The sequence below is a fragment of the Ambystoma mexicanum genome, chromosome 7p (genome assembly GCF_040938575.1).
Source record: "Ambystoma mexicanum isolate Mex_15411 chromosome 7p, UKY_AmexF1_1, whole genome shotgun sequence".
NCBI classification, from domain to species: Eukaryota; Metazoa; Chordata; class Amphibia; order Caudata; family Ambystomatidae; genus Ambystoma; species Ambystoma mexicanum.
In genome coordinates this window covers 69,814,654-69,830,089 of record NC_090939.1, presented here as the reverse complement: position 1 = coordinate 69,830,089, position 15,436 = coordinate 69,814,654, and the positions used below count along the sequence as shown (strand labels likewise).

At 44.4% G+C, this 15,436-nt stretch overlaps 1 protein-coding gene across 3 annotated transcripts in view; it reads right to left on the bottom strand.

Annotated features, from left to right (window-relative positions):
* Positions 1–15,436, bottom strand: part of CFAP44 (cilia and flagella associated protein 44) — a 1,393,686-nt gene that overhangs the window by 139,426 nt on the left and 1,238,824 nt on the right. For all 3 annotated transcript variants that reach the window (XM_069635797.1, XM_069635796.1, XM_069635798.1), the window contains one exon: positions 5,954–6,157. In XM_069635797.1, coding sequence (XP_069491898.1) covers positions 5,954–6,157 — 204 coding nt within the window. The remainder of the gene's footprint in view (positions 1–5,953; positions 6,158–15,436) is intronic.

The following is a 15,436-nucleotide window of genomic DNA, read 5'->3' as shown; positions in this document are numbered from 1 at the left end:
GTTCCCCTGGGGGTAACGCCAGCCCAACATGGTACCCCAAGGACCCCTTTGACATTGGATATTGGCGTGATCCTAACAGGTATGTTTCTAACAGGTAACAACCCTGAACTCTGAAAAGGTTGTGAGAAATCTTGCCTGCAACCTTCACAGAAGATAAAATATAATTGAAATAACTTGTTTGAACCATCCTCTCCCCTCCTAATAGATGGCCTTAAGTGCCCAGTCACTCTTACCACTCTTGAGCTAGGGAAAGTATGCAGGAACCCCTGTTGCCTATTTTGGTGTCAGTACATTTCACTCCCTGAACATAGGGTTGTGAGAAGACACATTAAAATCTAACTTGCATGCATCCTGAAAATCCTGCTGTAACCATCCAACTAAGTTCTACCTCCTTCTTCTGTGACAGCAGAGGCTCTGGACTAACCCACTCCTCAACCTCCTGTGGTTCAAATCCCATGCTGTGGATGCTGAGTAGTTATTCTCTGCATTGCCCTGTTGGAGAGGCTCGTTGAGCTCTTCAGTAAGTGCAATGGGTCTGTAAATCCCAAGGCTGACAGTGCCTGAAACCCAGATACACACCGTGAAACATGCATGATCTGGGCTAAGACAAACTGCTGCCTCATTTCTTGAAACACAGAGAATCTCTATCGCCAAAAGGCCTTTGTATCATTAGCCTGCATCAGCGGGACCAGCTGAACCACTGACTGCAGCGCCACAAAGATTTATCGTACTGTTATGCTGTCTCAAACCTATGACTTGCATATCAAGCTCCATCTTGAAGTCATGCTGGACTTTTAAAACCTTGTATAGCATTCATTGTATGGCTCCTTCATGGTGTGATGTTTTCTGATGTTTTATTTCAGCTGCTTTTATGAGTTTATTTGACCCATGGGTACAGATATTAGAGGCGTTTATCTACTTGGCATTTCCATGGCCTTTTACTAGGATTGACTACATCTTATTTTAGATGTCAAGTAGGATTTTGAGTCTTAGTAATAGCTTTAAAAGGCCAGACACTCATCATTGAAGTCCAGCTCTTCTACTCAAACAGTGTGCTTTTATGCATATTGGAATTTTGGCATTTACTGTGGCACCGACCACTACCCCGCTAGCTCTGACGTTAAGTTGCCTATCCATATCAGTTCATAGAAGTCAATTCCTTTTGTACATAATGAACACAGAGGCGTGTTTCAAAAAGCGCATTCATTTTGCCAGGAGATGTTTAGGTTCAGCACCTATTAGGAAAAGGGCTCTTTTTCATAACCATACAGGATATTAATCTCTTCTCTTAGCAAACAGTGTTAGGAAGGGATAACTACAAAGTGTGGGGGTTCCTGGTCCAAAGGGGCTAATGATCGTCCTCAGTTTCTCTTGTTTATTGGCCAGTCTCTGCGGTATATGGCCTGGCACAATGGAAGGGGTTGAGATTTGATTGGATTTGATTGGCACTTATAAAGCATGACAATCACGCAAGTGTGTCTTGGTGCTACCTAGCAGGAAGGAACAAAGAAGATAACTAGAAGAGGAAGGTTTCAAAGACTTATGAAAGGCCAGGTGGTTGACTGTTGATCTAAGGGAGTGGTGTAAAGCGTTCCACAATCTGGCAGCCACCACAGAAAAGGAACGGCCACCGATGCAACTGTATTTTACCACCGGGATAGGCAAAAGGCAGGCATCGGCCGAACGCAGAACACCACTCGGAACATAAGGCCGAAATTTAGCCTGAATATATTCAGCTGCCAGACCATAGAAGGCCCAGTGAACCAGGCAAATAGATTAAAGTGAATGCGTTTGACTAGAGGAAGCCAGTGAAGTTGCATCAACATGGGAGGGATGCAGCAGCGCCGGGGGTGGATGTGGCCAGCCGGGCACCAGAATTTTGAAGAACCTGAAGACGGTGGAGCAAGTAAGCAGGGCTAGCCAGAAAAAGTTACTACAATAATCAATGGAGGAAGTCACGAGAGCAGAAACCAACAGGGCATGAAGATGCACAGGAAGAACCTGACCAAGCAATTTAAGCTGAACGTGGCCCAGCTGACAAACAGCACTGGCCTCGGGATACATGGAAAGCAAGGAGGAGAGTTTCACCACCAGGTCTTTAACCATAGTGACAGGTGACGGGAAGGAACCGAGAGAGAAAGGCCAGAAATCAGTGGTGCAGAATGAAGAAGCACAAGGGTGGCCTACTATCAGCACCTCAGTCTTGTCCCAGTTTAACTTGAGCCAGTTGAAACATTCTCTCGCTCAACCTGATATGGTCTCTTCCAGTGTCTGAGGTTTAGCTCTCATCAAGGACTGCAGTACCTCTCTCACGACGTGTTAATGCCAATACTTTGCAGAACACACTCACTAGGAAGTATTTCTTGCCCTTGATTAGGGTTTTCGTCAGGTTGTGATATTTTCATCCGCCAGCCAGCGGTTGCCTTTCTGGGCTATAATCAATAACTCATAACACACTGTTACCAGCAGGTACTTCTCCCCCCGCTTGAGGGAACTGTCAGGCATAGATATCCTCACGCTCTCACTGCAGACAGCCATTCTGGGACACTCTGGTTCAGCTGGAGCTGCTTTTTGCACTAGCTCCTGTGAGCAAAGGGATCCTCAGGTAGCACTGGCCTCCCACAGCTGGCTCTGGGCACACAGAGCTCTAGTCCACATCTGTGCTCTTGCTTCTCTTCTCACAAACTTAGAAAAAGGCCTGCATTAAACTTCATGGGCCACAGGTTCCTAATCTATGGATTGGCTGGGTGGTCATGTGTTGCTCTGTAGGACATAGAGTGTGAGCAAAGAGTTGTAGTTAAGACCCCAGGGGTCCGGTGGACATTTGAAATTCATGCTATGTGCTTTAGGTATTTGTTAGCTGTGATGCTCGTTTCCACCTCCTTGCTTTCCTGCTTTCTATATGAGTAAAAGCGTTCAGGACAGGGCAATTTCACATTTCTGCAGCTTGCTTCCTTCCTTTTCCCTTGTAACCTGTGGGTTTCTAGTGGGGTTTTAGCACCATTTAAATGTGTTTGTATGTGTAAGCCCTGCTGCTTAGCAGTGGGGTTGGGGAGGACCTCAGCAGTAGTGTTCTGGCAGAGTGAGGGGGAGGTAGTTTGAGTATGTGACGGGTTTGCTGGGGCAATATTTTCTTTCACTTCGCTCTCACTGATGGTTGGTGTTCCTTGCCTCCTGTGTCAAAGATGGGCCGGCCATTCCACTGAACACTGGATGATGCAGTTGTGTGCAGGGGAGGGATGGTTTCTCCTACAGCCCCACTAGGACTTCGGAACGTCTGTTTTGGGATATCCTGACTTCAGACCCCAGTAGTGGGGCAATTGTTGGCTAGAGAGCAGGTGCCCCCCTGCCTTCCCCAGAAAACACAGAATTACAAAATCAGAAAGAGCACATTTGAAACTGCACTTTAAAATCAACTGGAAATACAGCTGGCACAAAGAATAGTTAGTTTTGCTACACAAATAGGGACAGAGGAGGCATCAGCTTGCACAATTGGTGTGTCTTTTTAAAAAGAATAGACTAGGTGGCAGATAAGGGTGACCAAGGATGAGGGACTCACAACACTAGTAGGGCAGTATTTCTATAGGTAGGGATGAGGTTACAGCATACTCATATGTAGAAATGTTATGTGCCAGGCACGCTCAAGGCCTCGGCAGACAGCAAATAAATGCAGAGCAAATGTGTCCTGCAGAAGAAACATAACGTGCCATTTTAAAAATTGCACCATAAGAGAATTGAGCACTGCTTCTTTAAGAAAAGCCCCGTTAAGGACACTTGAACAAATCAGCGAAAATGCTGTAGCCGGCTAGATGGTAGCTACATTAAAAGCAATGTCAACATCCCAGAGCCTTCAGAACAAGAAATGTCAGCTGTCAGATAAATTGAGTTGCAAAGACACGGCAAACCATGTCAAGTTTATGGGATGAATTGGGCATCACAGAAAGTTAGAAGGAGTTGACAGATTAATGTCTGTGCATTCGGCTAGGTGTGAAAGACGGAGCAAGAAGTGACTAAAGAATAAACAACTAATTACAGCGATAAGATCTTAGCAGGGTAAAAGCCGGATGACTCAAAAAATAATTGTTCATAAATATGTCAAGAGCAGGATGGCGATCACAGATTGCGAACAAAGCTTTGAGCCTCGGCGGCTCATGGCATGGGAGGTAACATGGGCTATTTGAGTTGATTAAAATAAGGCGATGTGCTTGTCTTTCTCACTCTCTCACCTACACAAATGTGTCATCATGCAATCATTTCATGGATAGTGTGATCACATTCTGACTGATGAAGCATATGTTTCTTTTTTGACTGCAGAAGTCATTTAGGGCCTACCAATTAATTTCCAGATATGATGAGGTAGCACTTTTTAGAGGAAGGTCCATCGGTGGGATTTTAGCTAACGATTGTCCAATCCGTAGTTGTACACATATAGGATTCCATATGTAGCTTAGTAGAGGGAACCAATTACCAGAAGCGATAGGTTTTAATTACTGTGACATCACAATGACTCATTTGTACTATATAAACTCCTGTTTTCTGTTCAAACGTTGGAGAATATAAGTGAGAGCTTGGCCTTTATCTCACATTTTACCCAGTCTATAGCAATAAACTGGTTACCTTGTATTTGGCATGCCACAATCACTCTGTGTTGTCTCTTTTTTGTCAAATACCAGTTAGAGGGTTATTTGGCTTTGTGAGCCCCTCTTTCCACCCCTAGTACCTGGAGTGAAGAAAGGGGCATACATTCCTGGGAAGTCTACTGTCCATGCTGGAGTCTTTGCAAAGTATAGGTCATTGGGACCATGCTGCAAGAAGCCGTCGGACAGGATGAGGAACTCTGCGAAATGCCCCCATTTACTACCTCTGTGTAGTGTGCCAGTATCCCTGGTCCCCAGAACCACTGTAAGTCTTAATGTATGGATATTAAATGTGGCTTTGTCACCACATGGTTGTTAGAGAGGAAAAGCTTCACGGTGAAACCATTTCTGGAAGTCAAGGCAAACATTTTTAAACTGGAATTAATACTTTTATTTAGAAAAAATATTCTGTAAAACTTCATCATAATTACAAATATAATGAATATATCATTTCATGTTCTACACTTTGTAAACATCAAACACCATCATAAAAAGTGTGAAATAATCTATTCCACTTAAAATACATTACAATCAGAATCACAGATTCACAGATTTCAGAGTTTGAAAATACATTTAACAAAAATATTTTTTGTACACAGCAAACTCTCCTGCCAAGGTAACTCTTTTCAGATTCCACACCAGTAGACAACAGGAAAGGATTTCGGTTTTATTCTCCAGCCCAAAATAAATATTGAAAAATAAAAATTCAAAAGGGTGCCTAATTGTCATGTGCCCTTCTGCACATGATCGAAATCTAAGCTCTGGAGTCAACCTCTGTTGGTCTAGGGATTGGTATTAGACACTTCTTCCGCAATTGCCGATATTTCTTTTACAAATAAAAGGGAAATGTGCTATTGATTCCATTGGACCATGATTAAAACGCCCCAATGGATTGCCAGAAGCAGGAAATTTGGCTAAAAAAATAGCTAACGGAAAAACCCCTAAACAAAACATCCGATTATAAAGCAATAGTGACCTGGGCTCCAAGGTTGAGAGCGCTGTTAAAATAGGCTGAGATATACAAACACATTATACCAAAGTTTTTCTTTTTTGCTAAGATGTAATCATTTGACTTAATGTTGAAAGTATGATGTGTGAAATTGAGATATATATTTGAAAGGATGCTTTTATCAACCAACCAAATAAAAATATAATTACATTTTTTTAAAAAAACCCAAGCAGAAATGTGTCAAACTGGGCTTCTATCTGTAATACGTTCCACTTGACCTCAGCTTCCATACTACTCACAGGAATCCTCCCTTTTCATTGTGTAAGTCAGGTATGAAAAAGAAAGCGGGCATGCATGTTGTGCCTACCTTTATGTCCTCCTTCTCCGCGTGGCGGATGTTCACATTATCCTGGAGTTTGTCCTCTAGCTTCTCAAAGTCCTTGAGGAACAGCAGCTCTTCGAACAGTGTGATGTGCCTCAGGTCCCCCATCTTCATCCGCAGGTCCATCTTCATCTTCTGGTGCCGCAAGAGGCGCAGCTCGGCATCAAAGGTGGTCACAAGCTCATTTATCTACAGCAGGTGGAAAGCCAAAATAGAATGGTGGAACGAAAAATTAGGAGCATCCACACAAAGAACAATGAATGACAGTTAGCAGCAATAGTCCAGTGGCTGTCCACAGATCTCAAAATAGTCAACACAGACACGCTGCTGCTTACCTCTGTCACTCAGGACAAAATGGGCTGGGGTAGGTGGCCACAGGGAATAGCTGGGGTTTTCTTTCACTTGTGTTACTCTTAGGCTATGTGCTCAGTGGAACGTACAAGCAGAGCTGTCCATGTATGGCAAAAGCAGAACATGCTTTCTCATAGATGTGGCAATCATGTATTCATATTCACATACAGAATGCTATGCTGCTGCCGGACATATAGAAACAATACGTTCTTTAAAGTTTGGAATAATTACAAAAACTTAAGATCCAAGGCAGGCTGTCAACAACCGTGCACCTTTATACACGCAATGTTTCTTTATGAATAACGGATCGTACCAGTCTCTCTTAAGCTCCCATCACCAATTACTCTCAGTGCCGCTGGCAAGGGTTTCGCTGGAAATCGATAGCAACACACATCAGGTAGCCCCTGTGAGGCATGCTACTGGGTTTTGGTAGGAGATCTGGTCGACTGGCTACGTTTCTGACTTTGGAACCAGGAGACCTGGGTTCTAAGTCCAGCTTTGACACTTGAACAAAAATAGTGTAATTTTGGGAAAATTACAACCAAAATTGAAAATATGTGTAATGTAAAGAAATAATGAAACAGTATGCATTCTATCGTTTGTCATTTGCATTATTCCATCCAATGTCCTTATCATATACTAGTTACTGTGATGTGGTCTCAGGGGGACTCCACGTGACAATCTCTTCTATTTACAGCACCTAATGGTACAGACGCTCCTGTTAACAAATGGCCCAGGTAAAGAGTGCTGCCGTCTGCTGCTCCTTGAGCAAGGTTTGTACTCTAGATCATATAAACAAAACTAAATAACAAAATAAAAAATACATACAAAATAAACGAATTATTAGCAGTATGATTGGCTAACAATATTGTGCAAAGAAAAAAAAAACAGACGTGTCACTTTGCCATCTCAACAACCAACAGGAGTAACAAGGGATAACAGGCGTATCTCAGTCCTATGGTCTGGCCTGTATATAACCTAATATTCATTTAAACGTCAAAGACCATAGTACTCGTGAATCTGTGTTAGAGAGTTCATGTCTACAATTGGTTAGCAAAAGTTCATTTGTTACCTATATCTAAACAGGAGGACCACATATCCATATTTCACGACAATGTGTGAGGAGAAAGAATTCAATTCTACTCACTAGGCATAATACAATCATAAATATTTTATTCATATATCAACTTTATATATAAAAAAACACATATAAAAATCCATTTTAAAGTCCTAAAAATTCAAAAATTCATCAGAAGTACCTATGACAGTGCAAATCTAGAATCAGTTAGTGATCAAATAACTCATCTGATAAGGTACCACAACAATATCATATCTCAAAGTAAGAATACCTCAGACATACTTCATTCATACACACTCGCACATTCTAACCTTATCATTTTTAATACATTCAAATCTAAACAGTTATATCACAAATATAAAACAAATATCTAAAATACAATCACAAGTCACTATTGTTCGGAAAAAATGACAAATCAACAACCTTCTGAGGTATAAATCGCTACTGCTGTTGTGATTTGATCTAATTTTAACAATACTATACAACATAGGATTGATTTCCCCAACCCAACATGTTTCTTTCTGTACTCGGATTATTATGCAGAAATTCTTCAGGGGTTAAGTATATCTTGTGTATTCAGAACTGAGATATTTTTCAATGTAGACCACCGTACAGTAGCATGAACTCACCTATAAAAAACAAACAAACACAGGAACATACTCAATCAGGCTATAAATGCAATAACTTACTGATTGATATAAGCTAACTTCGTACTATTAATGAACGAAGTGCACAAAAGAGGTAATTTCTAACCCCTACAACATCGTCTTCTGAATCTAAGAGGTCACTTTTACCAAATGGTAAAGTAACTAGGAGACCAACTCAATTTGTCTAATCCTAACATACTACCACTATTGTGATCATCGTTAGACTCACCCATATCACCAGAACTATATGGTAATTTTAGACACATTGTGGTGGTGTCTTTAATATTTTAATCCTAGTTGTCATACGACATACGTCACAAATGAGGGCGAACAATTACCTTATAACCCCATCACCAGGTATGGTTCTGTGTTACATAAAACCAACAGGTGGATATTAAAACACAATGTGTCATATACTTCAAAAGCATCATGAACTCACTGTTAGAGAGCAATTCCAACTCTTTAAGGTTTATATCTCTGAGCAATTTCGTATCTAGGCATCAGTTGGTTCCAGTCTACTGTTTTATAAATCAATGTAGCTGCTATTCGGCCCCTCGTAATTGGAGAACTTACGTGTCCAGTATACTTTGGACAATCTCTACAGAAAAGAAAGAATAACAAAACAATGGCATGAAGGCCATTCGAACCCTTTTATGATGTCAAGTTTCTTTTGTCATTTTTTCTGAACAATAGTGACTTGTGATTGTATTTTAGATGAACAAGTTACTTCTTACCTTGTAACTTTCTTTCGACGGGATGTTCCTCCGACGTATTCCTCATCTTAGATATCTCCTTCCAGCTCTGCTGGCCTCGGAAATTTTTTTCTCTCTAGAGGGCGCTGCGCGTCGACGTCCTCCGAGTCGATGTCCCTCGACAGCCGCCGTATCGACGTCATCCTGCCTATAAAGGCCGCGCGCAGCGTCCGTTGCTCAGTTCCGTTTTGTAGCCCACAATAATACTTTCTGGACTAAACTAATCACCCTGAAGGGGCGTAAGCTGCAACAACAAGGGAAGTAGAACTGCGGGGATGGATGGGAGGGTCGATGAGGAATACGTCGGAGGAACATCCCGTCGAAAGAACGTTACAAGGTAAGAAGTAACTTGTTCTTCGAAGGGATTGTGTCCTCCGACGTATTCCTCATCTTAGATAGGCTCCCATAGCAGTATTCTATTATTGGAGGAGGGAGTACTGACTTCACGCTGTCTTCTATTGATGAATAGAATGCAGTACAGCCCTTCCAAACCTAGTCTCTTGACTGGAGGAGGAATCCAAATTGTAAAAACGTGTAAAGGTATGGACAGACGACCATGTAGCGGCCGCACAGATGTCTTTAACCAGCAACCCTCTTTTGAGGGCCGATGAAGCTGCAATACCTCTGGTCGAATGAGCCCTCAGGTTTTGAGGGGGCTCTTTCCCTGCCAGTTTATAACATTCCAGAATGGCTAGAATGATCCATCTGGAAATGGTCTGCTTAGTTATTGGTAACCCCAGCTTGTGACCTGCGTAACCTACAAACAGCTGGTCTGCCTGTCTTATCCTGGCTAGTCTACTGATGTAAAAACTTAAAGCCCTCCTAGGGTCTAGCCTGTATAACCTCTCTTCCTCTTTCCCCGGGTGAGGAGGAGGATAGAAAGATGGTAGGGTAATCTTCTGAGTGATATGGAATTCAGAAACCACCTTTGGGAGGAAATTAGGCTTCACTTGTAGGACAACTTTGTCTTTGTGAAATATTGTGTGAGGGGGTTTACAAGAAAGAGCTTGTAATTCGCTCACCCTTCTAGCAGATGTAAGTGCTATTAATAATACAGTTTTAAGGGTAAGGAATCTTAACGAACAAGAATGGAGAGGTTTGAAAGGTGTGCCCATCAGGAAAGTTAGTACTAAGTTTAAATCCCATAGGGGAACTTGGAATGGTCTTGGGGGATAAACATTGGTTAACCCCTTTAGAAACTGTATTACCAAGGGTAATTTGAAATAGGATGGTTCTTCCGCAGTACGCTTAAACATGGATAGCGCTGTGAGATAGCCCTTAATGGTGCCAACTTGAAGGCCTGAATTTGCGAAATATAGTAGGAAGGACAAAACCATTGGTGTACCACATGAAAAAGGGTCGATATTCTGTTCTCTACACCAGCTGCAAAATCTGTTCCAACGGCAGCGGTATAAAGACTTTGTTGCTGGCCTCCTTGCCGAAAGCAACACCTCCATAACATCATCAGGGAGGTCCCAATCTTTGTACCTCAGCCTTTCAGAAGCCAAGCGTGAAGGTTGAGGGTTTTGATGTCTGGATGGAGAACCTGACTTCCCTTCTGTGAGAGTAGGTTCTCTTTGAGTGGAAGTCGAATTCGAGGGCAGATGGACAAGTCTAGAAGGTCCGGGTACCACGTTCTCCTGGCCCAATCCGGGGCAATTAGGATCATGGTTCGCCGGAATCTTCTCAACCTCCTGATCATTTGAGGAATGACAGGGACCGGTGGGAACGCGTACAGAAGCGGAAACTCCCAGTCCACTATGAACGCGTCTCCCAGAGCTCCTCTCGGGGGAAATTCCCTTGAGCAGAACAGGTCGCATTTCCTGTTTAGGCTGGTGGCGAACAGATCTACCTGAGGGGTTCCCCAAGGGGCGAAGATCTCTTGAAGGACTTCCTGAGCTAGCTCCCACTCGTGGGAGACTGTGTTCTGCCTGCTCAGAGCGTCCGCTGTCAAGTTCTTCTCTCCGGCTAGGTGAACTGCCGATAGAGAGATTCCTTCTTGGATTGCCCAAAACCAGAGCTGCATCGCCTCTCTGCACAGGGGTAGTGATCCTACGCCTCCTCTTTTGTTGAGGTAATGCATGGCCACCGTGTTGTCAGTCATTATCAGGACGTTCTTCCCTTGTACAGCTGGCAGGAACGCCTTCAGCGCAAGTTTGATGGCTCTCAGCTCTAACAGGTTGATATGTAGTCTGGACTCCGATGGAGACCAACGACCGCTGATGGTCAAGTCGTTGGCGTGGACTCCCCACCCCGTGAGTGAGGCATCCATGACTACTGTTATCTCCGGCCAGGGTTGCCAAAACTGTTCTCCTTTCAGAATATTCTCCTGATAGGCCCACCACTGAAGTTCTCGAGCTACTCTGTCGGGAACCTGAAGAAGATCTGTCATTCTCCCTGAGAATTGTGACCACTGAGTCCTCAGTGCCCACTGGAGGGATCTCATTCTCAGGCGAGCCTCTGGCACTAGGAAAATGCAGGATGCCATGAGGCCTAGCAACCTCAAAAAGTCGAAGGCTGGGAGACGTTGGGCATGTTGGAACTTGGTAACCATCTGTAGAATATCTTGAGCCCTCACCTCTGGTGGCGAGGCTTTTCCCAGGGAAGTGTCCAGGATCGCTCCTATGAACTGGAGTCTCTGCGATGGTATCATTTGTGACTTCTTTAAATTGAGGGAGAAGCCCAGACTGTGAAGGAAGTGGCACACGTGATTTAGCTGGATCTGAGCTTGTTCCGAAGAAACAGCCCTGATCAACCAATCGACCAGGTAGGGGTAACGTGAATCCCTTCCCTCCTTAGACTTGCAGCCACTACCGACATTAACTTGGTGAAGACCCTCGGGGCGGAGGTCAGCCCAAATGGCAGCACTCGAAATTGATAGTGAGAGTTGCTAATTGCGAACCTCAGGTATTTCCTGTGTTTGAGATGGATAGGCACATGGAAATAAGCGTCCTGAAGGTCCAGAGATACCAACCAGTCCTGGAACTGAAGGGCCTGGAGGATCTGAGAAAGAGTGACCATCTTGAATTTGTCTTTTCTGAGGAATTTGTTCAATTCTCGCAAGTCCAAGATGGGTCTCAGTCCTCCGTCTTTCTTTGGAATGAGAAAGTAAGGGGAGTACCAGCCCTTGTTCCTCTCCGCTACAGGTACCGGTTCTATGGCACCTTTCTCTAGCAGGTCCAAAATTTCCTGCAAGAGGAGCGGATCTGGAGCTTTCTGAGAGCTGATCCCCGGTGGATGACTCTGAGGTATACTTAGGAAAGGCAGACACTAACCTTGGGCAACTGTTTCCAATGCCCAAGCATCTGACGTGATAGCCTGCCATACCGCCAGATGTTGAGTCAACCTGCCTCCTACAGGTGTCCTGTGAGGGAAGTCCTCAGAGTGGTTTTGGGGCGGCTGTTGCAGATGCCGATGGTAAAGAGGCACCTGCTGTTGCTGCGGCTTTTGAATATCTACCCCGTCCACCTCGGGTAGCTCTTCTTTGTCCCCTTTGAGCCGGTCGTCCTCTACCTCTTCCGAATGCGGAGTAGAAGCGAAAGGACTTGCCCCTCGCAGAGGTTCCTGTGGGACGAAAAGGGGTCTGACGGATTGCAGCTCCTAGGGATTTTGCTGCTGCTTTTGAAGTTTGCAGTTTCTCTAAACTGTCATCCGCCTTTTTCCCGAACAAGGAAAAGCCATCGAATGGCATGTTCAAGAGCCTGGCTTGCACATCTGGGGCAAAACCAGACTTTCTCAACCAAGCGAATCTCCTGGTTGATGTACTTGCCGCAATTGCTCTGCTGATACTGTCAGCCGAATCAATGCCCGTCTGGAGGGATTCGCACATAGTGTCTTTACCGTCCTGTATAATATTCAGGAACGCATCCCTTTCTTCTCCCTCCGGGATGCAGTCAGCCGCTGTAGAAGCACACTCCCAAAGTGTATGGCTGAACCTAGCAAGGGTGCAAGTAGCATTAACAGATTTTAACGCCATGCTACATGCTGAAAAGACTTTCTTTGCCATAGCATCATATTTTTTATCGTCCCTGTCCTGTGGGACGGTAGGATAAGCCGTCTTGACATCGGTAGAGGATGCTGCCTGTACCACCAGACTTTCTGGATATGGGTGTTTAGACAAAAACTCTGGGTCTGTAGAAGATACCCTGTACTTTGTAGACAGTTTTTTATTTACTGCTGGTACGACATCTGGGGTTTCCCAGTTTGTCATGATCTTCCTCTGAAGAGCTTTATGAAAAGGCACCACAGGATCCTCCTGTGGGCCTTTGTCAAGAATATCCGTGAGGTCATCTTGTTGGAAAGATTGTGAAGGTGCAGACCACCCCATGAACTCTGTGATCCTGGCCATTAAGGCTCTATAGGGGGTTTCAGCATGCTTCCCCGGGTCTGGCCTAGCAAACTCCACCTCAGGGGAAGTGTCTAACCCACTTGCCTCATGTAAGGAATCATGAAGGTCCTTCAACCTGCGTTCTTCAGAGGAAAATTCCTCTCTAATTGGGGTTACAGGTCCCTGCAACTCAAATGTGTCTTCCTGTTCAGACAATTCACCCTCTTCCAAAATTGAGGACATAGTTCTCAATTGTTCTGAACTCATAAAGGGAGTAAATCCCATTTCCAAGGCAGAGGGTGCCGAACTTGTCATTATCGGCCTCGAAAACGTCGATGTCGTTGACGCCGACGTCGAAGGCTTCGAGCGTGGCATCGAAAACAAAGGCGGAGGCCTCGAAGACCTCGACAGAATTGGAATTGGAATTCTACTCGACAATCTCGAAGCCATCGACGTCGAGGACCTGGGGATAGTCACTGGGTGTGTCGTAACCGTGACTTTTCTTGGCGTCGACGCCGGTGTCGAAGCTGGCGTCGAGTCGACAGACCCGTGTGTCGAAGGTCCCTTCGACAACGGTGTCGAAGACACCGACCTCGGCGTTGACGGAACTCTCGTCGACAGCGTCGACGGAACCTTCGAGGAAGGTTAGGAGGTCATAGTCCTACTCGAGGGTTCGAGACGCGCTCGAGAGGTTTCCTTCGCCGGGTACTGCGACTCGCGGCTTTTTTGACCTTTGGGTCTTTCGACCAGAGCATCGCTCTCGGCAGTCTTCGAGGGGGTCGAGGCCGCTTTCTCGAAGACGCTCATCATATTTTTGCGGAATTCCTCCCATTCAGCCCGGGCACTATGTTTCGTGGGGCAAGGGATTCTTTTTGGCGAAACAGAGGAAGAGGAAGACGGAGAAGGGGATCTTCGACGTCTCCTCTTCGAGTGCTTCGATCTCGAGGAGTGATGGGACCCACTCCGAGACCTGGAACGCGAATGGTGACGAGGAGACGAGTGTCTCGACTTCGTCGACGAAGAAGAAGCTTTAAAAGTTTTACCTTTCTCCAGCTTCCCCCTACGCTCCTTCAGGGCCTTAGCTGTCATGGACATACAGTCCTCGCATTCCGAACAATGGTGTTCAGCTCCCAAACACCACAGACAAACTCTGTGAGGGTCAGTCAGCGACATCTTTTTCCCACAATCTCGGCATTTTTTGAAGCCGGATCGAGGAGTTGTCGGTTCCGACGAGGAAGCCATCGAGTACGGATCGAATAACTCGAGGTAGATAGGATTAATCTGACAAGAACTGAGCAACGGTATTCCGAGGCACTGAGTAAGCGCGGAAAAACGGAACTGAGCAACGGACGCTGCGCGCGGCCTTTATAGGCAGGATGACGTCGACGTCGATACGGCGGCTGTCGAGGGACATTGACTCGGAGGACGTCGACGCGCAGCGCCCTCTAGAGAGAAAAATTTTTCCGAGGCCAGCAGAGCTGGAAGGAGATATCTAAGATGAGGAATACGTCGGAGGACACAATCCCTGTTCCTGTGTTTGTTTCTTTTTTATAGGTAAGATATACTTAACCCCTGAAGAATTTCTGCATAATAATCCGAGTACAGAAAGAAACATGTTGGGTTGGGGAAATCAATCCTATGTTGTATAGTATTGTTAAAATTAGATCAAATCACAACAGCAGTAGCGATTTATACCTCAGAAGGTTGTTGATTTGTCATTTTTTCCGAACAATAGTGACTTGTGATTGTATTTTAGATATTTGTTTTATATTTGTGATATAACTGTTTAGATTTGAATGTATTAAAAATGATAAGGTTAGAATGTGCGAGTGTGTATGAATGAAGTATGTCTGAGGTATTCTTACTTTGAGATATGATATTGTTGTGGTACCTTATCAGATGAGTTATTTGATCACTAACTGATTCTAGATTTGCACTGTCATAGGTACTTCTGATGAATTCTGAATTTTTAGGACTTTAAAATGGATTTTTATATGTGTTTTTTATATATAAAGTTGATATATGAATAAAATATTTATGATTGTATTATGTCCTAGTGAGTAGAATTGAATTCTTTCTCCTCACACATTGTCGTGAAATATGGATATGTGGTCCTCCTGTTTAGATATAGGTAACAAATGAACTTTTGCTAACCAATTGTAGACATGAACTCTCTAACACAGATTCACGAGTTCTATGGTCTTTGACGTTTAAATGAACTTTGCCATCTCAGCCTCCCAGCTAGACCTCCTCTTACCTCCCTGCTGGCCAACATCTGGTGCAGTGTCTAGTTGCCCTGCAAACTCCAACCTG